The following is a 27195-nucleotide window of genomic DNA, read 5'->3' as shown; positions in this document are numbered from 1 at the left end:
CCCCTCCTCAGCCTCCCAAGTAGCTGGGATTACAGGCATGCGCCATCACGCCTGGCTAATTTTATATTTTTAGTAGAGACGGGGTTTCACCATGTTGGTCAGGCTGGTCCTGAACTCCTGATCTCAAGTGATCCACCCTCCTCAGCCTCCCAAAATGCTGAGATTACAGGTGTGAGCCACCACGTCCAGTCCCATATATCACTTTTTAATGTTTCAAAAAACAATTGAAAATGAGGGTAACAGACAAGGCATGCTCTACAGGTCAGAGAAGGGAAGAAGAAAGGCTCCCGGAGAACCTGGGACCCAACCCCTGATGGGGCAAGAGACAGAGGGAGGCCAGAGGAGGAAGCAGAGGCCCGGGATGGGGATGGCAGAGGCGGCCTGCCTAAGGGGGAGCTTTGTGTGCCAGAGGGAGCTGCTGTGGGTGGTGACCAGTGGAGAACGTGGAGTAAACCCCAAGGGCAACAGGGAACCACAAATTTTCTGTGCTGGGAAGGAGAGGCTGCTGCAGTTGGTGCAGGATAATCATTACTGGCAGAGGAAGACTGCTCTCCCTGCTCACCTGGCCTGTGCCAAGGCTCTGTGCAGCAACAGTGGCCATTGTGGGTGCAGGGCAGGCACTCATTTAAACAGCAGCCTGAGCCAAACAAAATTAGCAGGGGAGATCTATTTTTAAACTATTTTTGTTTTAATCCCATCATGCATTCCAGAGGGAGAGGGCTTTGGAGTTACTTCCCTATGCTGCTGTCCACAGCTGTAAATAACTGTGAGGCTCACGACTCAGAACCACACCCAGAGAAGTTACCTTGGCTTCTTTCCTGCGGGGTAGCATCCAACACCTGCCATCCACCGTACGAGGGACCCAGGTCAGACCTCACAAACCAGCCTTCATTCCAGACATGGAAATTCCTGCAGATAGAACCAGAGACTGCAGCGCTTGCCCAAGACCACACAGCAGATGAGTGGCAAGACAGCACATCTTCGCCCCGACAGTGCAGCACGACAACGTGCATTGAGTGAGTTTGTCCTGTGACAGCTGTTATGCTAAGCCCTGGTGAGCATCGTCTCGTGGAAATCCTCACAGCACTGTGAAATGGGTACCATTTTTATGCCCATTTTATAAAAAGGGAAACTTGGGCTCAGAGAAGTTAAGCAGTTAACAATGGTAGGGTCAAAATGTGGACCCATGTATGCCTAACTCAAAAGTCAAAGCCTTGACCAGCATGCACCTTTCTAAGGAGCAGAATGAATCCAGATTGGAGCCAGCCACCCAGGGACAAACCCACACAGCTTTCTCCCTGTGCCTGGCAGGTTATGCTTCTGTGCTTGGTGTGGGCCGAAAATGAATGGGGTTGCTGCAGGAGTGACTGGCCTACCTAAGAACCACACCGTCTCTTGGCTGAGATCTGAACTGAAGAATGACATCTGCCAGGCCTCAAATGTTCTTCGTCTTGTGTCTCAATTTGTAAGCCTCAGTCACCACTCACCCCTCGCCAGGCACAACCAGGTAGCCAAGGTCTTACTCATTCCGTCCCCCAATTCTGCCCTCTTCTCTCCTCTCCACTCCCATGGAAACTACAGTCACACTGGTCTTGGCACTTTTCAGTTCAACATGAAGAAAACATAAGTTCGATATAAATCCAAGTTCTAGTCAACCTGGAAAAAAAATTTCTTTCTTTCTTTCTTTCTTTTTTTTTTTTTTTTTTTTTTTTGAGACGGAGTCTCGCTCTGTCGCCCAGGCTGGAGTGTGGTGGCACAATCTCGGCTCACTGCAAGCTCCATCTCCTGGGTTCCCACCATTCTCCTGCCTCAGCCTCCCGAGTAGCTGGGACTACAGGCGTCTGCCACCACGCCTGGCTAATTTTTTGTAATTTTAGTAGAGACGGGATTTCACCATGTTAGCCAGGATGGTCTCCAGCTCCTGACCTCATGATCTGCCTGCCTTGGCCTTCCAAACTGCTGGGATTACAGGTGTGAACCACCACGCACAGCCAAAAAAAAATCTCTATACTCATAAGGTGGAAAAGACAATTCTAAGCAGACCACCCATTTCAGAGGCCATAAAGGAAGAGACTCATATATTTGAGTATGTAAAAATATTGAAATTACATGTAAACAAATAAAAAACCTGTAGTTCTGTTTTTGGTATGGAGGATAAGCTCAAAACAGATGAATCTTTTTGCATATAATGAGAAACTGTGGGGGGAAAAATGAAAAACTAGAAAAGACACCTGAGCATGATCAAAGCACGATGATTTTGGAAAGGAATCAGAACGTGCAGAAGCTGCACTTTGTATGAGTTTGCTCTAAGGAAAGGCCACAGCTGGGGTAAAGTACATGGAGCAAGAACTCGACAGGCAGCCCACAGCTTTCTGACCTGAGGAACCAGGAGCAGAGCCTGGACCAACCGGGGTTGCTGGAGAATGAGGGGGGAATTCTGGAAAGAGTCAAGGAAGCTGCCCAAACCTCTGGGTGACCCTCAGTCATGCATGGATGAGGCAGACCACGAGCCGTTCAGCTGGAGATAAAAGTACTGAACTGAGAGCAGAGCCACTATCTACCGCAGGGGAAACAATTTGCACGTTGAGTCACCCAAGATAAGCAGCTAAAACAAGATAACAGAATTCAGACACATGCAACATCTGGCGTATGAGCCAAAATTACTCAACAAGCAAAGAACCAGGAAAATGTGTTTATCCTCAAGGGAAAAGACAATCCACAGAGACCAACCATAAAATAATCCAGATGTTGGAATTGTTGGACAAAGACTAAAGCAGCTACTAGAGCTAGGCTCAATGAAATAAAGGAAAATATGCTCATAACGAATGAAAAGAGATAAACTTTGGGCAGAGAAACAGAAAATATGAAAAAAGAACCAAACGGAAAATTTTTAACTGGAAAAAAGACCAATATCTGAAATTAAATGATAAATAAACTTATTAGCAGGATAGAGATGACAGAGGAAAGAGTCAATACGTTTGAAGATAGATGACTAGAAATTATTCAGTTTGAAGGCAGTGAGACAAATGACTGAAAAAATCAATAAAGCAGAGAAAATATATCCAACATACATGCAAGGGATTTACTGTATCAATATTGTAATGTACTTACAAATTGATAAGAGAAAGCATACTTTCCTTGAACTACGTGATGAAAAAATAATAAATAGAAAAAGAAAAACATGCCCATAAATAGCAATGAGCAGGCAATTTTTATAAGAAATACAAATAACCACCGAACATATGAGAATAGTTTTAACCTCAGTACTATTAAAAGAAAATTAAAATGACAAAGAGATAATATGACAGAGATACATAGATGACAGCTATTAGACTGATAGAGATTAAAGCATAGGGTGATACTCATTGTGGTGCTCATTCTGGGTGGGAAAACAAGCACTGTCATACCCCACTGGTGGGAGTTTAAATTGCTATGACCTCTGTGGAAAGCAATTTGGCAACGAGCATAAAAACCTTTAAAAATCTACATACTCACTGAGCCAGTAGGTCCACATCTAGGAATTTCTCCCATAGAAAAACTCACGTAAGTGCACATAGATGTATATCTAAAGGTATCCACCGAGGCATTGCTTGTAATAGCAAAAGAGTTGGAGCAAAAGTTCATCAACAAGGGAATTGGCAGACAAATGGTGGCAGAGACATGGAATGGGATATCAAACAGCTGTCAAAAAGAATAAGCAAAATCAATCTAGTACTTACATGGAGAGATGTCTAAGAGATATCATGAAATAAGAAAATCAGTGTGACCAAACATCATATGTTCTCACTCATAAGTCAAGCTAAACTACGAGGATGCAAAGGCATAAGAATGACGCAATGGACTTTGGGGACTCAGAGAGAAAAGGTGGGAAGGGCGTGAGAGATAGAAGACTACAAATTGGGTTCAGTGTATACTGCTCAGGAGATGGGTGCACCAAAATCTCACAAATCGCCACTAAAGAACTTATATAACCAAATACCACCTGTTCCCCAAAAATCTACGGAAATAAAAAAGGAAAAAGAAAAAACTCCTATGTGTATAAATGTAGATGTATGATAAATCCATTTGTTAAAAAATTATACATAAAACATTGGAGAAAGTTAGTCTCCAATAATTCTATTTTCTTAGATATCCACCATGAACAGTTTGATGTATGTATCATGTATACAGTGCATACAAACTAAGTTTTATGTTACTTATTTCTGTAATGTAATGTTTTTATTTTCTATCATGTGAATTACTCATTTCTTCTATAATTAGAAAATACATACAAGTTGAATGATCATAGCTAACACAGTGTTAACACAGAAAGTTGTGTTCTAACTGTGTTGTTGCATACATTAACTTACAATACCCTAAAAGACAGAAATAATTATTATTCCCCATTCAGCAACTCTGGAAACTGAGGTTCAGAGAAGTTAAGTGACTTGAGAAAGTCTTACAGTGAGTAATTAAGCAGAGTGGGATTTCAATCCAGGCAGATGGGCTTAAAAAAGGGAAACAGGTTAATGGTAGGTTCCATTTTATGTAACTTGATTTTACATCGGTTCCATTCCATATAACAGAATATGATGCATTTTTGATGTATTTGAAATGATCTTATTTTTGAAGATTTTTTAATGACATGGGGGAATGCTCATGATATAATGTTTAGTGAAAAAAAACATGACTAAAACGAAAGGTGAAGTGGTTGGTTTCGAGGTGTGGGAAAAAATGGAATGTATCTATTATATGCTCTGTCTTCTACTCATGCCTTATAAAATGTATCATCCCAGTTCTATAAATAACAACTCATAGAGAAAAGATGAATGGAAAACTACCAAGTGTTGAAGATATGTGAATAAGATCATAAATGATTTTTATTTCTTTATGTATTTTGAATTTTTCTATAATTATTTTTAAAAGGGCGTCATAAAAATGATCTCCAGGACCCAGGAAGTCTTTTTGGACAGGCCTTCATGGTCGGTTAGAACTCACCAAGGAGAAGGCAAGGGAAGAAGTGTGGGAAGATGGTCCTAGGTGGGTGAAAGGGGCAAGGGAGGGATGAGAAAGTGAGTGAGAACACCAAGTTTTACACTCAGTTTGCTCCTGACAGGGCAACTGAGGGGAAGGTCAGGTTGGTTAAAAAAAAGAAAAAGTGATAAGTAGCTGTATTTTAATACTTGCTTGCAAGGCAGGAATTTAAGGCAGAGCAGATAACAACTACATCCTGGTTCTTCCCTCAGGCAAAAGTCAGCCACTTCAGTTACACAGAAATATTTGGGATGTGCGTCTTTCTGATGCCCAGTGGCGCCATGTGGAAATTCCCGTGTGAGTTTCTGGTTGTGTGCCACACTCTCTCCCACCCCTCAACCTCGGGCTCCACTCCTTTCCTGAGGGTTTCAGGAGCAGGAGCTCAGGAGAGGACAGGCTGTGGGCATCAGAACTACCCGAGGCATTTATTAAAAAGTGCAGATTTCTGCTGCTTTCATCTTTCCCCACCCATATTAATTCTGATGCAGTCTTTGACGTTTATAAACCACTGCTCTACAGACACCAACTGTGCTATGCTTACCTTTGAGTTCACAGAGTTAGGAGACCTTGCCTAGAAAGTGGCCCCAAACCCCACCCTTCTGTAGGTAAACTCCCATTTGTCCTCCCAAATTTTGTTCGGATACTACCTCTGCCAAAAATGCCTTTCCTGACACGCCGAGAGTGCCAACCATACCTCTGTGCTGTCTCGAATCTTGCAAGTAATTCTTTGATTTCACTGCAACTCCATACTTGCCAAGCTTTTAATGCAGCTGTAAACTCCTCTATTCAGTCTCTAAAGCCCCGTTATAAAACAAAACAAATAAACGAAAACCCTCCTCCAGCACATCTTGTTCCTCTTGGTGCCCAGAGTCCAGTGCAGGTGTGCACGGAATCACGTTTGCTGAATTGAATTGTTTCTGGGCTGAAACCACTCTCTGTCGCTTCCTCACTAAGGGCCTAGGAGCGAGTTCAGGACTAGTGGAAGCAGGTATTCAGAGGCAGAGGCCGTGGAGAGATTACACGAGGAGCCAGGGGCTTGGCTGAGGTGTGGGTGCTGACAACTGGAGGCACTGCCTGACTCCACCTCCCTGGCAGGGCTGAGCAGTCTCTAGGTGCCTTCTACCTCAGAGTTCTGCAAAGTCTACAGGTAGAGTCAGATCTATGACTCTAGAAATTGGGGGATCAAGTCAAATGAATGAAGAAAACAAGTCAGAAAAGTCAAGATAATTTGACTAGACTGTTCTAAATCATTCGGCTGCTGCTCGGTGGCTGAATAGGCTTCAGAGACCTCCTTTGCAGTGGCCCCGAAGGAGGACATCTCAAAGAAGCATCCCAAACTCAGCTCCCCCAAAAAGTGTCCTGACTCGGAAGACAGTGAATACTCCGGAGCTGTGTGCCTCTTAAGCCAGACCATTGATATGAGCAAAGTGGTTTAGAAAAAAATTCACCCCACTGGCTGCTGTGAATCTGATTAAAAGAAAGGCCTAGAAAATGTCACTGAGGTCTCCTGATCTGGCCCTTTGTTTTACAAGTGGGAAATTGAGGTGTAGCAAAGGCAAGGAACTTACATAATGTTATGTGCTTAAGAGTGTCTACATGTCTCCAAGTGTTTAATCTTAGACAGGTTACTTCTCTCAGGGCCTTTGTTTTCTCATCCATAAAAAACAAATTGGGGATGAAAATAACAATGCCTACGTCATTTGTGAAGACGAAATGTAAGCACTTAGAACAGTACCTGGCACACAACAATTGCTCAACAAATTATTATTTGCTGCTGTTACTATTACTAAGCACTTCTATGCTTAACCTCCCCTGATTCTCACATTCTATTACTTTAGGCAAATCTGGGCACGGTTCCAAAGCTTTCAAGACTTTTTGGTAACACACAAAGATTCATATCAGAGGTTTTCTGTCCAAACTCCAGTTGCCCTTATAATAACAGCTTAGTAATTTCACTCCAGGCAGAAGCTGGCTCTTGGTTTAGCTCTCCCCTGCATGGGATTTAACAGGGAAGGAACAGTAGGGCTCCCTTGGTTGGGAGGGCTAGCTCTCTTATAGAAAGTGGAATGGGCTGAAGCTCCAGAGAATTTAAAAGTTTAAGCTGGCAAAGGACTTAAGAAATCATCTAGTCCTAGGCTGACCCTTATATTTCACATATGAAGAAACTTGGCACCAGAAGGATAAATTGCCTTGCACAAGCCTCACAGCAATTTGGTAGTAGGGCTGGAGCTAGTGCTTGGGACTCCCTGTCCTCATGCCCTCCAGGGCTGGCTCCCCCAACCATCAGCTGTAGGGAATGGTGTAGGGAGTAACTATCAGCTCCCTTGGCTTTCTGAGAAGGTTCAGAAAAGGGGAGAGGAAGGGAGGAGTGACAAGATCCTCAGGAACAGTCAGAGCTTCTGCATCTGGCCCCCTCCCATGAGGCCACAGAAGTTACCAGGGAGCCACCCTGGAATGTCTCCATCAGCTCCTACTTGTCCCAAAGGTGATGTTAAGCTGATGTGGGGGCAGTGTGAATCACTAACCAGGAGACTTGGGTTCTAATTCTAAATTTAGCTTAAAAGCCTCACTTTCCCGCTTCCAGGACGCCTTCCTTGAGGATTTCCTCCAAGTTCCCAGTATCCTTGTCTTAATCACTTGTCTGGGCATCACACACCATGCTGTGTTGCTAATTAGCCTCTACTAGTGGCTTCCCCACTCCTTGTCTCCTAACAGCACCATAAATGCTTTCAGTGGAGGAACTGAGACTTAAGCTTTCCATGTCCCTGCAGTTCCTAGTGTACAGGATAATTACAGAAAGGATATGCTGAGGGGACCTCCAACTTGTCTGACCAACCATCTCCTTTTGTAGAAGAAACTAAAGTTAGGAATGGCATAGCCCCAACGATCAGAGCTGGTTGTGATGGGATTTTGGACACAAGAACAAAGAAAAGCCCAGGGAAAAGAAAAGACACTCATTCATGAGAAGCTGGAAAACAAAGTCTGGCCACAAGTAAGCAATATCATTAGAGAGAAAGTTGCATATGTGCAGATCAAGAAAGAAACTCCTTAAATAAGCTTTCTCTCCCCCAGTAAAACCCCGGAATCCATTGACCCTGGGATGAGTTACATAAGCCTCACTCTCTTTCAGAAGGGAAAGGATGCTTTTATTACTCAATTCGGTTGTTGGCATGGAGTTGTTATTTATTTGTTTTAACACTATTTTCCATTATTAGCTATTTTCCTTTCATTTTATACCCTTAGTTACATTAAGCACATTTCAGATAAGTTAGATATATTTATTCTGGTAATGATAAATAATACAAATATTTTATGCAGACTACCTTAAAATTGAACATCTGAAAATAAGATGACATCTGTCATACGATTATCTAGACATATACATGCATGTGAGCAACTATGTGTGTGTGTAGCCTTTGAAATGGATTAAAGGAATAGATAGACGGGTACTTTATATAGACACATAGATATCTATGTGTATATACAGATATAAACATTGCCAATTGCCATCCAGTAATAACTTAGTATATGATGTAACCTTAAACAGTTGTAACAATATCTATTTTTATCTGTATAATATCTATCTATCTAGTGCTCTATGCAGTTACAGATATAAGTCTACACATTTCATATAATCTACTTCCTGTGGCATCTATCATTAAATTGCGTGTGTGTGTGTGTATTGATAGTGTGCACATGGCATATTTATGGTTAAGAATATAAATGCCCAAATATATATACAACATTTTGGCCGGGTGCAGTGGCTCACACACGTAATCCCAGCACTTTGGGAAGCTGAGGCGGGTGTATGGCCTGAGGTCAGGAGTTCAAGACCAACCTGACCAACATGGTGAAACCCCGTCTCTACTAAAATACAAAAATTAGCTGGGCATGGTGGTGCATGCCTGTAATCTCAGCTACTTGGGAGGCTGAGGCAGGAGAATCACTTGAACCTGAGAACATGAGGTTGCAGTGAGCCGAGACTGTGCCATTGTGCTCCAGCCTGGACAACAAGAATGAAACTTCATCTCAAAAAAAAACTAATTGTTATCATCCAGAATCCAGAATAAACTCTGAACTTTTGATGTCAACCAAGGTGTATAATAGCTCTCTCTCTCTCTCTCTCTCTCTCTCTATATATATATATATATATATATATGCTAAGAGAAGATGTGTTGCTCTTTTATTCTCTTTAAGAAAGTTTAACCCTGTCTCTACTCAAAATACAAAAAAATTAGCCAGGCGTGGTGGTGGGCACCTGTAGTCCCTGCTACTTGGGAGACTGAGGCAGGAGAATGGCGTGAACCTGGGAAGCGGAGGTTGCAGTGAGCCGAGATCATGCCACTGTAGTCCAGCCTGGGTGACTGGGCAAGACTCCATCACAAAAAAAAAAAAAAAAAGAAAGTTTACAAGTCATATGGATTTTTCTCTTCTAAAGTATTATAAGGTCCAATGGATCCCATAAATTCAGAGTGAATTTAGGAGCCCTGTCTTTCACTGGGATCAGACCTTTCGTCTGACGGAGGCAAGACAGACCAGGCTAGCAGACTGCAGACCACCGAGAAGAGGTGTCTTGGGTGCTGCTAAGTGTTTAATCAGTGTTGCCAGCATTTCCATTCTACATGCTGTGATGATATGTTACTTGCCTTGCAACTCCTGTTTGGACCTGGGTCTCAGGAGGATGGTGAGAGCGAGAAGCCACTCAAGTGTGGTGCTTGAGGTTCAGGCAAAGGGTGAGATACTTACCATACACTATCACTACCCTTGTCCAGGGGGTTTCCCATGCGGTCGTAGTACACATCCACACTGAGATTTCGGTCTGTGTCATGAGCTGAGCTGAAGTTGGTGATCACCCGGGAAGGAATCCCCAAAGACCGCAGTGCTGCAAGTCAGGGTGGGCGTGAGGACTCAGGTGGTGGAGACGGTACCTTGGCATAGCCCACTGCCACCCACTGACCCAGCCAAGGCACACCACACCCAAGGTACCTGTGTTGAGGGTCCCAGCAAAGACCCAGCACTGGCCATATCGGACTGGGCTGAAGCCAGATTTTTTCCAGTCCTTGAGGATCTCCACGCTGCCGTTCCAGTTCCTTGGGTCACGACCACCCGTGTAAGTGCCGCTCCAATTCCCAGCAAGCACACCGTTGTCATCATTGCTATTGATCTGGGCAGAAACCACCCCCCAAAATGAGTCAGCACTAATGCCTTTCCTAGGGAGACTGACATGCAGAATTCAGAGGACAAGGTGGGGAGATGAGGAAGGAAGCCAAGGACCATGATTGAACTTTTCTTTGTCTTTCTAGGTGACTTGGGGATGATCCTTGTAACACTTAACCCCTAGGGGTATGGAGTGGTTTACGAGCTTAGAGGTGCTTTCCCAAACAGGCCATGTTTGATTGTCCTTGATCCACAGGTCATTCCTGTGTGGCAGCCTGACATGGGAAACAGACAGCACAGCTTGTCTGTGGCAAGGCAGGGCACAAATCCAGCTTGCAGAGGACTTCTGGTAGGAAAGAATTCACAGGCTATCACTGTTATCTGTCTGCCTGGGAGTCCATGGTTTGAAACCCTTTTTTGGTGTATGGTCTTACAAAAAGATCACTTTATTTATTTATTTTTTATTGTTTTCTGATACGGAGTCTCTCTCTGTCACCCAGGCTGGAGTGCAGTGGCGTGATCTTGGCTCACTGTAAGCTTCGCCTCCCAGGTTCAAGCAATTCTCCTGGCTCAGCCTCCTGAGTAACTGGTATTATGCGTGCCACCATGCCCGGCTAGGTTTTGTATTTTTGGTAGAGATGGGGTTTCACCATGTTGGTCAGGCTGATCTCAAGTGATCCGCCTATGTCAGCTCCCAAAGTGCTGGGATCATAGACGTGAGCCACCGCACCCCTGCCAGAAAGTCACTTTAGAGCTTCAGCAACTAACTTCTTCTTGGAAAGAATAAAGATAGAGTATTCCTTTTCTTTCATTCATTCAGCTATTTGTTCGTTTGTTAGTTTACTCGTTCATTTATTCAATTTAAGGCAAGGTTCTTATCTAAGTGACACAACCAAGAGGCAGCCTGAAAAGATCACTGGACTAGAAATCAAGAGACCTGAGTTCCATTGTCTTTTAGGGACACACCTGGAAATATTTACAGGTGAAATGATGACAAATGTGTAATGTCTAAGATTTATCAAATCATCTGTGAAAGAGAGGGTCAGAGATGAAATGACACCGGCCTTGAAGGGGTAATTGTTGAAGCTTGAGATGCATACACGGGAGTTCATTATGCTTTTCTCTCTACTTTTGTATAGGTCTGAACTTTTCCACAATAAAAGTTAAAAGAGAAAAGGAGACAGCGAGGTTACAAGCCCCACCTTGCCACTTGCCAACTTGATGATTGCACAAAGGTCTGTTCACCTCTCTAGGCCTTAGTTCTTCACCTTCCAATAGGGAAGAGAATTTTCAAGGGAAAGTTAGGACAAAGGCACTCGGAGGTGTCTTCTGTAGTCAAGGGTCGGGTTTATGAAACTTTGGCTGTCGTTTATCTAAACTGTGCAATGAGAGGCTGGACCAGGATCTCCGAGGGCTCCTCCAGCCTGTGTGTCTTACCCCCTCTCCTTGGAGTGCCTGTAAGGGGCAAGGCCTATGAGAATGGACAGTCTGGACACAAAAGGATCCCTGGATCCATGGCCAGCCTTGCCACCCCTCAGTGCAGTGGTGAGTTCTGCACCCCTTCCAGGAGGGCCTGGGCTGTCATGGCAGAGTCAGGCAAGACAGAGCCTCCTTCGAGACAGAAGGTTGTGCAGTCCTTCCCCATCTCCTGAGTCACTGGTGCTCCAGCCTCCAAAGTGGCTATCAGCACGGTCATCTCTGGCTGAAAGCTGGGCATTTCAAAGCTCTGCACAGGCCATAATTAGTTCATGGCCCAGCCCAGCTGGGAAGTCTGAACGGAGCATCTGGGAGGTGCAGCTGAGGAAATTGGCTCCACGATAAAGTGGTTTGGCCCTGGGGTGCGAGTGAGTCAGTGGCTGCAGGAGCCTCTGGCCTCACCCACTCTCTCCTAGGACAAAGAGGCTCAGCTTTCTAAGTCACCAGGGCTTTAATCAAACCTCTTCCAGGCCATTTGGTTTCAAGATTCTGCTCCAGGCTCACTTCCTCTCCATTCCCTCCCTCGGCTACTCAGGTCCTCGTTCATCTCCTTAGAGCCTCTGAGTTCGCCGGGCCACCTTACTCCTTTCCTGCCAGGCTCAGTCTAAGACTCAGCTCTTTCCAGAAGCCCTCTCAGAGGCACTCCAGATATTTATTATACAGCTGAGAAGCTGTTCACATTTCTAACCAAGTAACTAGCTCATTAGCATGAACATATCCAACTCAAAAGTCAAGAGCTCAAGAAATGCCTAAACCATGAACCATAGAAATAAATAAATAAAGGTTACAGAATTTCTGGGCAATTACTTAGTTTAAGAGGGTTAAAGTAAAGAATTCACTTTGACTTTTCACCTTTTTTTTTTGGAGACAGGTTCTTACTCTGTCACCTAGGCTGGAGTACAGTAGTGCAATCATAGCTCACTGCAGCCTGCGACCAATGGACTCATGCAATCCTCCCAGCTCAGTCTCCCGAGTAGCTGGGACTACAGGTATGTGCCACAATGCCTGGCTCCTTGTGTGTGTGTGTAGATGAGGTCTCACTATGTTGCCCAGGCTGGTCTCAAACTCCTGGGCTCAAGTGATTCCCTGCCTCAGCCTCCCAAAGTCCTGGGATTACAGGTATGAACCACTGCGCCTGATCATGACTTTTTGCTTTTTAACTTACAAATTTAGAGCAGGTTAGGCCGGGCGCGGTGGCTCAAGCCTGTAATCCCAGCACTTTGGGAGGCCGAGACGGGCGGATCACGAGGTCAGGAGATCGAGACCATCCTGGCTAACACGGTGAAACCCCGTCTCTACTAAGAAATACAAAAAACTAGCCGGGCGAGGTGGCGGGCGCCTGTAGTCCCAGCTACTCGGGAGGCTGAGGCCGGAGAATGGCATGAACCCGGGAGGCGGAGCTTGCAGTGAGCTGAGATCCGGCCACTGCACTCCAGCCCGGGCGACAGAGCGAGACTCCGTCTCAAAAAAAACAAAAAAACAAAAAAAACAAATTTAGAGCAGGTTGATCTAGGTTTAGGTATTTTGGACGAATATTTTTGGAAACAGGGTCTTACTCTATAACCCAGGCCTGAGTGCAGTGGTGCCATCATAGCTGACTGTAACCTCAAGCTCCTGGGTTCAAGTAGTCCTCCTGCCTCAGCCTCCTGAGTAGCTGGACTACAGGTATGTGCCACCATGCTTGGTTAATTTTTGTTTGTTTGAGATAGGGTCTTACTCTGTCACCCAGACTGGAACACAGTGGCATGATCTTGGCTCACCACAATCTCTACCTCCTGGGCTCAAGTGATCCTTCTACCTCAGCCTCCCAAGTAGCTGGGACTACAGGCACATGCAACCATGTCCTGCTAATTTTTTTTTTTTTTTTTTTGTAGAGACAAGGTTTGCCATGTTGTCCAGGCTAGTCTTGAACTCCTGGGCTCAAGTCATCCACCTGTCAAAGTGCTGGGATTACAGGTGTGAGCCACTGTGTCTGCCTATGCCTGGCTAGGTTTGTTTTTGTTTTGTTTTGTTTTGTTTTGATTTCTGTAGAGATGAGATCTCACTGTGTTACCCAGGCTGGCAGCAAACTCCTGGGCTCAAGCCATCTTCCCACCTCCATCTCCCAAAGCACTGGGATTAGAGGCGTGAGCCACCATGCCCAGACTGGATGGAGACATTCTCTATGCAATGAGCCAGAGCCATAGATGCCTCCTAGGGGATCTAGCTTGTGTGTGTGTGAGTGTGAGAGAGAGAGAGATTGTGAGAGTGTGTGTGTGTGTGTGTGTGTGTGTATGTTGTAGGGGCACAGGCCTTTTCCATGAAGGCCTTGTTCTGGTCTGACTCGCATGCTGTGTGGTTTGAACAAGCCACTTCAGCTCTCCAAGCTTGTTTTCCCATCTAGATCATGAGTGAGGCAGCCTACCATCTGACACTCTGGGCTGTGCTCTGGGCTGCGGAAGAGATGAGTTATGCAAAGGAGGTCACCACCTCCAGCTCAATAGGGGTCTCGCTTCCTTTCCCAGGAGGCCCAATGATGGAGCAGAGCCCTAGATTTGCATTCTCCCATCTTTGGCAGGCACCCAAAGAGCAAGTTCCCTTTTCCTCTGAGAAAGGCTTCATGATGTGGTGGAAAGGGCTTTGAAGCTGGCTGGACCTGTGTCTGGCTCTGCCTCTGCCGCATACTTACTGTGTGCCTCAGGCAAGCCCTGTAACTTAGAGGGGCCTTGTGCTCCAAGTTGGTAAAATGTGTATGATTCTAACCACCAGCTGTAATTGGTGAGGCTTTAATGAGATGACATATATAAAGAGTGTGCGTGCCTAGCCCACAGGTGGTGTTCAATATATGATGACAACTAGTTGTGATCATTTTCCTGTTACTCACCATGGCACTCAGCACCCGGCCAACGTATTTGGGGTCATTTCTGCGGGCTACATCAGTAGCAGGGTCACGGCGGAAATTCAGACTCCTATCCAAGATTGAGAGGCAGATGCTCAGAATGTCTTCTTCAAACTGTTCAGAATGAGACCATACATTACAATGAAAGAAATGACAAGGAGAGTTGGCTCAAGAAGGGAACTACACTGGTGAGAACCACAGGAACTGTCAGATCCTTTGACTTTGTGGCCTCTGGAACTGAGAGCTACTGAGGACAGCCACCACGCCCAGCCCTCAACCCCGCAAACTCATCCAGAGCACTCACTACACACAAGACCCTGTGTATTTCCTCAAAGACAGCTTTTGAAACAAAAAACCAAAAAAGAGAGGAAAGGATAATAAATTAAAAAATTGTAAAAAAGAAAAAAGCATAAGACCTTGTGCAAACTCTCCTAAAGTGAATGCATGGGAGGTGGCCTGGTCTAGCTGACGCCCTGGCTGCCACAAACCTCAGGAGCAAGCCGTTTAGCCTGTCTGGCCTTGATTTCTCCATCTGTATAATCAGGCCAAACTCATCTCAGAGTTTTCTTCTGTCTCTGACTCCCATCCTTTTTTTTTTTTTTTTTTTTTTGAGTCGGAGTCTTGCTCTGTCACCCAGGCTGGAATGCAGTGGCGCGATCTTGGCTCATTGTGACCTCCACCTCCTGGGTTCCTCCTGGGTTCGAGTGATTTTCCTGCCTCAGTCTCCCAAGTAGCTGGGATTGCAGGCCCACACCACCACACCCAGCTAATTTTTGTATTTTTGGTAGAGACAGGGTTTCGCCATTTTGGCCAGGCTGGTCTTGAACTCCTGACCTCAGGTGATCCACCCGCCTCAATCTCCCAAAGTGCTGGGATTACAGGCGTGAGTCACCGCACCTGGCCTGCCTACAATCTTGAACGTGTTATTGAGACTCCTGGAGAACTAGTTATAAAAATAAAATCTCTTGTTAAGTATATGTATTTGAAGCAATTTGCACAAAATAAGACTTAATTGAAGTCATTGCTTCTCAAACTGAGAAGGCTGAGCTCCTCTTGACTTAGGTCTTTGCATTTGCTTTTCCTTCTGCCTGATGCTCTTTCCCAGGATCTCTGTCTGAGGCCCTCATCTCCTTCAGGTTCCTGATCAAAGGCTCCTTTCTAAGTGAGGCCCTCCCTGACCATGCCATCAAAAAAAAAAAAAAAAAAGCCTCTTTTCCACTCCTAGGTGCACTCTATTCACTATCCTTCTCTTTTTTCCTTCCTCCCAATAAAGGAGATAGCCAACTTGCTCCAGTTGACTACAGACAGGGTCTGTAGATGGTCCAAGCACACATCCTTCTGATATCTAAGGCACCCCGCCCAAGGTGCTTTATTCTAATGCCTTTGTCTGGTGCATAAAATTAAAAATGGAGGGCATACCTGAAAGTTTTCTAAACTGACCAAATCTGAGAACTCTGTAGACTCAAATGGGGATCACTGCAATAAAGGACCAAGAGGGTGTGGCTTGGAAAGGCTGAGTGGGCACACTAAGGAAGTTTCATCACATTTTTACATGGAATGAAAAACAGAAGCTACATCACTGTCCCCAGTGTCTCTAGGGGGCCTTATATCTATGTGTGCATCCTGGCACCAATACTACTTCATTGCATCAATTGAGTTATGTGTATTTTCTGTCTTGCCCACTAGATTGCGACCCCTTCAAAGATGATCTGTCTTATTCATCTCCTGTATCCTTAGTGTGGATCCCAGGGTCTGACACATAATAGGTGGCCAGTGAAAGTCTTCTGAATGCATGAACAAATAGAAGGGCAGGCAGATGGACAGATGTGGGACTTCCCATTGATCTGTGGGGCATGCTGCTGAGCTTCTTGGGTAAAAGGGACATTACCCTCAGCCTCCTTATGACCCTTTTACCTGTCCAAAGTTCCAGCCAATCATGCTAATTCGATTTGTGCTTCCCACATAGATGATGCCGGCATCTTCCTGAACATACTCTTCTCTCTCAGCATGGTTACCCATAAAGACGCTATCCGCTGTTTGATACAAAAAGCAGACACCAGGGACTAGAATCCTAGGAGGACTGTAGGGATCATTCCTCCTCTCCTCCAACTCCTGAACTGGCCTGGGGGTCAGAGCAAGCCCCACCTTTAGCCCTCCCCTGACCCTTGGGTTGAAATTCTTCCAACTCCAATTGTGGGAACTATGAGCTGGAAAGAGAAGCTAGGACTTGAGGGTCTGAAAATGAGACCCTGGGGATGAGACACCTGCTCTTTCTGGCAGGAAGCTATCTCCAAGCTGTGGAATTATACTGTGGTATTGTCCCTTAAAATGAACCGTGCTATGCAGTTTGTAAAAGCTCAATGTGATCTCGACAATATTCCCAGAAGAAACAGCAGGATGTCCATTTAATGGTGAGGACTTGGAGAGATAGAGGGACTGCCCAGACTCAGACGCTGCTGAAGTGTCAGAGCTCCTCATTTCTAGCTTCTGCGCCCTTTCCACAGCCCATGGACTTTCCCTAATCAAACTTGAGCCTGTGAAGATCATTTCCCCCATCCCCTTTCTCTTTTCTAGCTTAGGCCAGGGCTGAGAGTGTGGGTGGTTAGACACCTACCGTTCAGCCAGGGGTTAAAAAGCAGTATGAACGTCCCAAGTTTCACAGAGGAGACGCCGCCCTGGGAGGAGATCTGGAGGGCCATTGTGTACTGTCCTATGGGTGCGCTGGCAGGACTGGAGATGCTAATAGTCAGAGTATTGCCATTGCTGGCCTGAAGCACCGCACTCCAGCCACCGCTACTGCCATTGGAGAGTGGAAACACAGCCTTCGTCATGGCCGACTCGGAGGGGTAAGGCCCTGTCAAAGAAGACAGAGGTTGAGAAAAACCAACAAGCACTGGTCAGACTGTGGAGAGACCAGGTTCCAATACAACCCCCGTCTGGGGGACATGAGCCAATGAAGCACCATATTCTGCCACTGGAAGTAACTGGAATGAACATACAGGCCAGATCCCTCTTGATTTGAGGATGGTGACTCTCAGTCAGGCTCAGAGATGGACAGCAACTTGCCCAAGGCCACACTGAATCATTGACAGAGCAAGGCTAGAGCCCAATGCCAGTGGTCCCACTATGGTCCCCATCACTCCTTGAATGCACAAGGGCTACTCAGGTATGTGTGTGTTTGGGCAGGGAGGGGAATGCGCAGGTACCTGTGGAGACAATGAACTCCAGTCTTTCGTTAGAGCCAAGGCCTTTGTTCATGAGCATTAAGACCTGGAAGTTTTGGCCTCTCCGCAAGATGAGCTCCCGGCTAGAGTACTTGTGTGTGTGATGCGCTTGTCGGTTGAAGGCCGTCTGCCAGTTGATACTCTGGAGTCCTAGAGCTGTGAGGCAGAAAAGAGAACCTGAAGTCCTAGGAGGCAAGGAATGGTGGTGTAGGGGAAGGGTGTAAGTTACCAAAGAGCAGCTTTGGGGTGAGGCTCGTCGAGGGCAGAGCCAAATTCCTGGAAAGAATCACGTTAAAATCCAAAGACCTTGATCTTGCATAGCAAGAACATCACAACCTATTCCCATTCAGTCTTTCTAGTCTCAGTTATGCCAGCTCCCAGGATGCAAGATCACAGAAAATGCTCTGCCCTTTCAGACAGCTGAACCTCTGTGCATCCTGTTCCCATAGCTAAGAGTGTCTTTTCCCCTCCATCTGCTGAGCTGTCACTCGGCCCTTAGGGAACAGGCCAAATGTTCAGTGGAACTCCATCCAATCAATGAGGAGAACTATGTCACCAGAGTGCCTACATTCTGTCTGCTTTCAGCATTTCTCATTGCTTTGTGGATGGGGGCTCCAACAGAACTGAAGTGAGGAGCCGGGCATGGTGGCTCATGCCTGTAATCCCAGTACTTTGTGTGGCTGAGGTAGGCGGATCACCTGAGGTCAGGAGCTTGAGACCAGCCTGGCCAACATGGTGAAACCCCGTCTCTACTAAAAATACAAAGAATTAGCTGGGCGTGGTGATGCACACCTGTAATCCCAGCTACTCAAGAGGCTGAAGCAGGAGAATCACTTGAATCTGGGAGGCGGAGGTTACAGTGAGCCGAGGTCACAACCATTGCACTCCAGCCTGGGCGACAAAAGCAAAACTCTGTCTCAAAAAAAAAAAAAAAAAAGAACGGAAGGGAGGATACTTCTCTCACACCCATCATCCTGGTTTGGCTTCTTTGTTGTACCCTTGTGTGTACCCAGACGCCAAGCATGTTTCGCCGCTCCAGCATCCAGCAAATGTTTACTTTTGCATCCTTTACCTTCCCTGTATTTGTAACGCCTTGGTGTCGACCTGGGCCTCTGATGCTAGGGAGGCTGGCGGAGACTCTGAGCAGTGTTTCTAGGCCTAGTGATTGGGGAATCCTTGGCCCAGAGGGGACTTGCAAATGCTCATTGGCAAGAGCTGTTTATAGGAGCAGGTCAAAGGCCATGAATGACCTGGATAAGACTCGAGGACAAACATCTCAAAATCCACCCTCTTGATTTCTTCTCACATGATTGTGAAGATGACGGAGCTAAACTGAAAAGGGTTTATGAGAGATGCCATGATGTATCAAGTGTTCGCTGAAAGAAACTTTTTGGGAAATCTTCCTATGAGTTATGTTTAAGAGGTTACGTCACCCATTCTTCCGCAAACCAAACTGGTCTCTGTCTTTACGAAGAGGCCACAGCTCTGATGAGAGTGTGAGGGTGCATTCCAGTGCCAGACACAGCTCTTTTTTATATGTGTCCATCTGTCTGCATCAGAACATCCCTTTTTAATCTTTTATTCTATTTTATTTTTGAGGCAGGATCTGGCTCTGTTGCCTCAGGCTGGAGTGCAGTGGTGTGATCTTGGCTCACTGCAACCTCTGGCTCCTGGACTCAAGGGATTCTCCCACCTCAGCCTCCCCATTGGCTGGGACTACAGGCATGAGCCACCACTCCCAGCTAACTTCTGTATTTTCTGTAGAGACAGAGTTTTGTCATACCAAGTTGGCCTCAAACTCCTGGGCTCAAGTGATCTGCACGCCTTGGCATCCCAGAGTGCTGGGATTACAGGCATGAGCCACTGCACCCGGCGCCCTCTTGATCTTTCTGTTCTGATGCCTAGCGCACTGCTTGACTGTATTAGGATAATTAGATAAATAAATGGATGAAGGAATAAATGAACAAAGAAAAGACTAATGTCATGAGATGATTGTCATGACAACAGCTCAAAATTTAGTCTACAAGGAAAAGTGAATATGAAGTATTCATTCAATAAAAATATTAGAGCAACTATTATTCATAGGACACTGTGTGAGGCACAATGTTGGGAGTGTAAACGTGTATGAAGTGTAGTTGTAACTCTCCAAGAGCTTCAGCAGTGGATAAGACAAGCATAAGTGATCATGAATGATGGAATGGGGTAAATCCAGGAAAGGTGTATGAGAGATGCAGGCAGGAAAAAAAAAATCACTTTCAGTTGTAGGGATCAGGAAAAGCTACACTGAAAATGCTGGGCCTTGAAAGGAGAGAGAATTTTGTCAGGTGCCCATAGAGCAGCCTGCATTCTAGACGGTGGGAAGGAGAGGCTCAAAGGCACAAGAGAAGGAGTGATGCTATTTGTCTAGAGCAGGGGCCCTTCGTGGAGAAGAGAGAAAGGTGAGACAGGAGCGAGTGGGGGCCAGGGCAGGACTGGGGAGGGGCTTCCACTCAAGAGCACTGGAGATAGGGCGGAGGGTCACCATAGGTACCCTGTCCAGTAAAATGCAGGCTCCCTAGGATGGTGAGCCAACGTGCCGTTGGAGAGAGGGGACTCAAGAGATGAGCTTACTCCCAGTTCAGGGTGCTAAATTCATTCATTCAAACATCCACTCACTCATTCATTTCACAAATATTCATTGAAAGAATAAATTAATAGATTTTTGCACAAATTCAGGGAAACTGAGACATTCGTCCAATCAACAAGGATCTGTTGAATGAAGGGAAGAAATAAGGGAGGACAGAAAGGACAGAGGGAGCAGGGGGAAAATGAGCATTCCTGTACCTGGGTAGCCAACAGAGGCAGCCCAGAACTCAGACACTGGCAAACACTGAGCCCTAGATGGCTGTGTACAGCTGATAGATGCTAGATCTCTCTAGGGAAATGGCCCCCAACTTTCTCCCCTCTCCTCCTGCCAATCTTGCTCACTACTTTCTGTGCATCCCAGCCAGTTGCAATTTGGTAGAGCTTTACTCGCTTTAGAAAAAAGAATGGCTGGCCAGGTGCAGTGGCTTACACCTATAATCCCAACACTTTGGGAGGCCGAGGTGGGTGGATCATTTGAGGTCAGGAGTTCGAGGCCAGCCTGGCCAACATGGCAAAACCCCATCTCTACTAAAAATTAAAAAATTAGCCTGGCATGGTAGCGCATGCCTGTAATCCCAGCTACTCAGGAGGTTGAGGCAGGAGAATCACCTGAACCTGAGAAGTGGAGCTTGCAGTGAGTTGAGATCATGCCACTGCACTCCAGCCTGGGTGACAGAGCAAGATTCCATCTCAAAATTAAAAAAAAGAAAAAAGAAAGAAAAGAAAAGAAAAACAAAAGAGAAGAGCTCTCAAATAAGAACCTCTGGAAATATATATTTTCAAAAAACCAGAACTCTATGGAACATATGGTTTCAGACCACTTGAGCCTTCCTAGAGATTTTTCACCCCACCCCAAATCCCAAAGGACGCATGTCCTTTTCCAGATAAAGCTCACTCTAGACCACGAGTTCTTTGAAAGTAGAAAGTCCGTCTCCAGAAGGCTTTGTCCAGCACAGGGGTAAGGAAAGAGGGGCAGGGTACTCAGCATCTCTTGCTGGCACCTGCCTCTCCCAACAGGCCCACACCCTTCTTTGCTCCACCAAAGCTCGTGCATTGTTTGCTGCGGCTGTGTCAATAGTAGAGGCCCCTCCCACTCATCCCAGAGACCAATGTCTTGTCCCTTGAGAGGATGAAAAAGAAAAGACTGAGCTCCAGGATGCCTCCCAACAGGGAAACCTGCAGAAGGAACATGAGGGGCACTTTGCATGCCCCACTAAGTCAGACCTGGGGTGACTGTGGTGGTGGTGACCATACTATTAGCTGAAGTTTACAGGGCATTTGTGTGCCAGCCATCTTTCAAAGTGTTTATGTGCATTAGCTCATTAACTCTATGAGGCAGACACTTGCAGATGTCCTATTTTATAGACAAGGAAGCCAAGGTGTAGAGAAACCAGGTACCTTGGTCACGGTCACCCCACTCCACAGTGGAGGACTGCAGGCTCCAGAGCCCACACTCATCATCTCTGCTTTTTCTGACACCAAGCATGAGTCCCGGCAGCACCAACAAGCCTTGCTCTCTGTTAGGGTGGCTGTGGGATGTGCGAGACTGCTGCAAGCTGGAGGAGGAGGAAAAGTGGGGCTCACTTTTGTCATCAGCCTTCTTTATGCCAACTGCTATGCGCAGTCCACAGAACACGTTATGTATGTGGTCAATGAAATCTTACAATGAGAAACCAAGGCTCAGAGACCAGGTAGTTTATCTGAGGTCACATACCTGGAAATGGGCAGAGCCAGGATTCTGAACCCAGGTGTGGCATAATGAGAAATATATATTTGATCTCTGCTTTCTCTTGGCACAAAGTTCCTGAAACCCTTGGAACCTCCAAAATGATGAGTGACTTTTTGTATGCGAATGAGATGACTGGTACTGGCAGCTCCTGGATAGCCTCAGGACGGGAGCTGGTTGCCAGGGGAGCCAACCAGTGATTAGAGACTTGGGACTTTCAGCCTCATGCCCACTACCCACTTCCACAGAGGGGAGAGGGACTGGAGGTTGATTTCATCACCAATGACTGATGACTTAATGAATCATGCCTAAGAATGAAGCCTTCATAAAAACCCAAACCCCAAAGGATGGGGCCTGAGGAGCCTCCAGGCTGAACTCATGGAAGTGCTGGGAGGGGGGCACGGAGGCTCTGCGCCCCTCCCCACACCTTATCCCAGGCACCTTTTCCATCTGGCTGCTTCTGAGTTGTATCCTTTTATCATAAACCGGTCGTCTGTTTTCCTGAGTTCTGTGAGCTGTTCTAGCAAATCTTCAAACCTGAGAAGGGGGCTGGTGGAAACTCCTGATTTAAATCTGGCCGGTCAGAAGCACAGGTGACAACTTCTGAAGCACTGGCATCTGAAGTGGGGCAGTCTTGTGGGACTGAGGGGCGTGTGCACACCCTGTGGGCTGTGTGCTAACTCCCAACAGTGTGAGAATTGAGTTGAGTTGTAGGACACCCAGTGGTGTCCACAGAGAATCGCTTGGTATGAGAACAAACCCCACACATTTGGTGGCTGGGAAGTATTAAGAGTGGTCTGGAAGAGAAAATGGTGTTTCCTTTTCAGCAGGCCTTACTGACTCTACCCTGTCACTGTGGTCCTGAAACCTTTTGGAAGAGGGTCTCATGCAGGATTTTGAGTCCAGAAGGTGCCCTAGGTGGTGAGGGGCCCTCATGCTGCATCGTACACCTGCTAGCATTTGGATTCTGACAGAGGAGAGACACCGAGCTCCTGGAAGGAAAACATCTCTTCCAAAACAACTGTCTTCACGGGAGCTGGACAAAGGGGACAGCCTGCCCTGCATCCCCGAGTAGGGGCTGCCGGCTGAGAGCTGCTATCATCAAGCTTCCGGTGTGGTTCTGAACCGTTCACCAGCTGCCTCCCTCAGTCATCATCCTGTCCCTTAACCCTAGGATTGCTCTGCCAGCCCCCAAATCAAGGATCCAATGATCCTGCCTCCGCATCCCCAAAGCCCTTGACATGGCACTCATCACAGCCCACCCTGTCAGAATGTGTAGGAAAGGAGAGGAGGGAAAGGTATTCAGCCGTCTACGGTTCTCAAGTTTACCGCTTTATGTATATTTATGAGCCTCAGGGCTGTCTTCTGCACCAGTCTGGGTGAAGGGAGGAGAAGAAGAGACAGGAGTCGCGTGATTCTTATAACTGACTCATCAACGTACACACTTAAAAGACATCAGCGGGAAAAGAAACCTTAGAGACCGATCACATACTCCTAACCCTTATTCCAGACGTGAGCACACGGAGGCCGCCGAGGTGCTTTGCCCACAGTGTGACATCTCCAAACTCTGATTCCTCGCCACCTCCCTGAGTTAATGCTTAACTCCAGTGTCAGGCCTGGGGCAATTTTTCAGATTTTTTTTCCCTGAGAACATCAGTGCCAGCAGCAATTCTAATGTGGTGGACTGCCAGATAAATATCTATCCTGATGTTCACTTGTTCCTTCTTTCCTGGTAATGAAATCCCCCATATGTACAGGCACTGCTTTCCCAGGCTCCACTCTGGCTCGGTGGCCATGAGGGTAAATTTGGGCCAAAAACTTGTAGGTAGAAGTTATAGGTATTAACTTCCAGGAAATCTCTCTTTTAAAAAATTGAGGTAAAATTCACAACATAAAAATTGCCATTTAAAACATTTTAAAATGTACAATTCAGGGGCGTTTAGTACATTCGCAATATGCAATTATCTCCACTATCTAGTGGCAGAACTTTCTCTTCACTCCCCAAAGAATCCCCCAATCCATTAGGAGGAACTCCCCATTTCCTCCTATCCCCAGCCCCTGCCAACTCCAGCTCTTTCTGTCTCTATGGATTTGCCTATCCTGGGCATTTCTTTTTCTTTTTGTTTCTTTTCTTTTCTTCTCTTTTTTTGAGATGGAGTCTCCCTCTGTTGCCCAGGCTGGAGTGCAGTGGTATGATCTTGGCCTCACTGCAACCACCGCCTCCCAGGTTCAAGTGATTCTCCTGCCTCAGCCTCCTGAGTAGCTGGGATTACAGGCGGGTGCTACCACGCCCGGCTAATTTTTTTGTATTTTTGATAGAGATGGGGTTTCACTTGAACTCCCGACCTCAAATTGTCCACCCACCTGGCCCCCTAAAGTGCTGGGATTACAGTCATGAGCCACCTCGCCCGGCCCTATTCTGGGCATTTCATAAATTAACAAATGGAATCACACAATGTGTGATTTGGGTCTGACTTATTTTACTTAGCGTAATGTTTTCAAGGCTCGGTCATGTTGGAGGATGTATCAGTAGTTCATTCTTTTCTTATGGCTGAATGATAGTCTATTACATGAATATTCCATGTTTTGTTGATGCATTCATCAGCTGATAGACATCTGGGTTGTCCCTACCTTTCAGCTACTCTGAGTAGTGCTGCTATGAATGTGTACTTGGTAATATTTGTTTGAATACCTGTTTTCAATTTTTATTTTATTTTTTATTCTTTAGAAAACCTCTTTATATAAACAGTTGGCAAATGCCCTTTGCCTGTTTTCTTCCTCTTGTTCCATCCTGCTATCTGGACATGGACAAGGTTCTAGCGGTTGTCTCAGACCATGCAGAACCATATGTACCCTAGCGATGGTGGAGAGGAGACTGGACAGAGCTGGGCCCTGAGAATGGTGCCACCACCTGGCCTGCCCAGAACTGCCTGCTTACAGGCTGCTCATGCAAGGAAGAAATAAACTTCTGTCTTATTTTTCTAAGCTACTTTTTTTTTTGGTGGGGGGCATTCACCATCAATCACAGCCAAACACAATCATAAGTATGTTAATGTAACCCCTGCCCATTTATTCTGTGGTCCCTCTTTGGCAGAGGTCATGTGAAAAGCACAGAGAAAGACTCCAGATGTGAAAGGGAAGCTGCTATTCCGCCGTCTCAATCCTTGTCAGCCTGGCTCTGCAGTTGAATGACCTGCAGCAGATGAGTGAGAATGACTCGGTCGCCCGGTGTGTGATGGGGCTGTCATCTCCTATTCCAGGGAGGACCACCCCACAGAGGGGCTGACAGGGGGCCCAATATGGAGTGATGCTACTCTAGTGACTGGGACTATCCCTAGCCCCCACCCAGACTCTACTTCCCGTATCTTTTCTCTAGACATAGATGCATTTTTATTTTACAGAAGTCTAGAGTTAATGAGGGCTGATAGAAATGCTAAAAAGTGGCCGAGCATGGTGGCTCACACTTGTAATCCCAACACTTTGGAAGACCGAGGCAGGAAGATCACCTGAGGTCAGGAGTTCGAGACCAGCCTGGCCATCACGGCGAAATCCCGTCACTACTAAAAATACAAAAATTAGCTGGATGTGGTGATGTATGCCTGTAGTTCCAGCTACTTGGGAGGCTGAGGCAGGAGAATGGCTTGAACCCTGAGGTGGAGGCTGCAGTGAGCTGAGATCTCACCACTGTGCTCTTGCCGCTCCTGCCTGGGGGACAAATCAAGAAATCTAAATAGTCTTTACACACATGGATCTGGAAAAGACATGAGGTTTCACAGGGCTAATACTATGTATCAGGGTACTCTGATATTTTCTCTTCGGCTTTTTCTCTTTCTTAATGGCTGGTCACAGTCCACTAAACTGATTTTACAACCTGCTAATGGATGGCAACTGGCAGCTTGAAAAACAGTGATGTAATCTAGTATGCCCACATGACAGGTCAGAAAGCTGAGGCCCTGAAAGGGGAAGCCATCTGCGGAGGTCACAGAGTTGAAGCAGATCTTAGCCCAGAAGCCAGGTCTCAGATCCTGGTCACCGACAGGCTGTGAGTCATCCCACTTCCCACCCCTAGACACTGGGAACATCTTTAGCCCCTGGCCAGCCCTCCTCTGGCTCCAAGGACACAGGTGCTTTCCTCCTCAGCACCCATCTCTCTCTCCTTTCTCTCTTTCTAGCCTGTGCTGTTTCCTTTTAACTTCTGCCACATATCCTGACATTTGCAAGCCCTGTGCAGCACAGGTGGCACAATTTCTTGGCATTCAGGCAGAGTAAGGGGCTGGTAAGGATGAAGAGAAATGAGCCCTGGATTGGTGCCTGGACCGGTGAGAGGCCCTGAGCAAGGGCCTCAATGTCTCTGAATTGTACTTTTCTCATCTGTAGAAGAGGGACAGTGAGACCTGAACATCTTCCCTCTTAGGGTTATTGTTGGGATTCAATATATACCCATCAATAGCACCGGGACCCCCAGAGATTGGGGGAAAGAAATGCCTTGGGATCCCATATATAATGGGAAAAACAAGCATTTTAATGGGTTTTTAATGGGCTGCTATTGAGGACCTCTTATGTGTCAGACACTGAGCTAAGCATTTCACCTGTGTTATGTCTTTTAATAGTCACAAAATATTGACTATTAAAAAGATGTTGCTATTCCTATTTCACAGATGAGGGATTTGGAAGTCCACTCAGGCAAAGTCACTTACTCAGTATCACACGCTCAGGCAGAGGCTGGACTCAAGCCCAGACTGAAAGCCAATTTTGCCTGAGCAGATATGACCCCAAGCTGCTGCCCTGCAGCCAACCAAGGCAGCAGTGACTTAGATACAGATCCTGGAGGGGCCATCCACAGCCTACTCCCTGCCTAGACACCCTATGGTCAGGGCAAAACAAGAGGACAGAAGGACTTCTCTTCCTAAGCAAGAGTTTAGAATCTCTGAGACCAGAGGCTGTCAACCCTAGCTGCCCAGAAGAATCACCTGGAGAATGTTCTGTTGCTCTGAGACCCACCCTAGGCAAATTCAACTAGAATCTTTGGATAGGGATGACACTGGCATTTCTTTTCCCTTCCTTCCTTCCTTCCTTCCTTCCTTCCTTCCTTCCTT

General features: G+C 46.3%; 1 protein-coding gene across 1 annotated transcript in view; it reads right to left on the bottom strand.

Moving 5' to 3' along the window:
- TGM3 (transglutaminase 3) overlaps window positions 1-27195 on the bottom strand; it is a 45924-nt gene that overhangs the window by 14004 nt on the left and 4725 nt on the right. Inside the window, exons 2-8 of the mRNA XM_011974484.1 lie at window positions 17731-17904; window positions 17139-17378; window positions 16439-16557; window positions 14510-14638; window positions 10000-10177; window positions 9760-9895; window positions 806-909 (exon numbers count right to left, since the gene is read on the bottom strand). Of these exons, the coding sequence (XP_011829874.1) occupies window positions 806-909; window positions 9760-9895; window positions 10000-10177; window positions 14510-14638; window positions 16439-16557; window positions 17139-17378; window positions 17731-17904 (1080 nt within the window). The remainder of the gene's footprint in view (window positions 1-805; window positions 910-9759; window positions 9896-9999; window positions 10178-14509; window positions 14639-16438; window positions 16558-17138; window positions 17379-17730; window positions 17905-27195) is intronic.

This window comes from Mandrillus leucophaeus, unplaced genomic scaffold, assembly GCF_000951045.1.
Source record: "Mandrillus leucophaeus isolate KB7577 unplaced genomic scaffold, Mleu.le_1.0 Scaffold101, whole genome shotgun sequence".
NCBI lineage: Eukaryota > Metazoa > Chordata > Mammalia > Primates > Cercopithecidae > Mandrillus > Mandrillus leucophaeus.
This window is presented reverse-complemented; position numbering and strand designations above follow the sequence as displayed.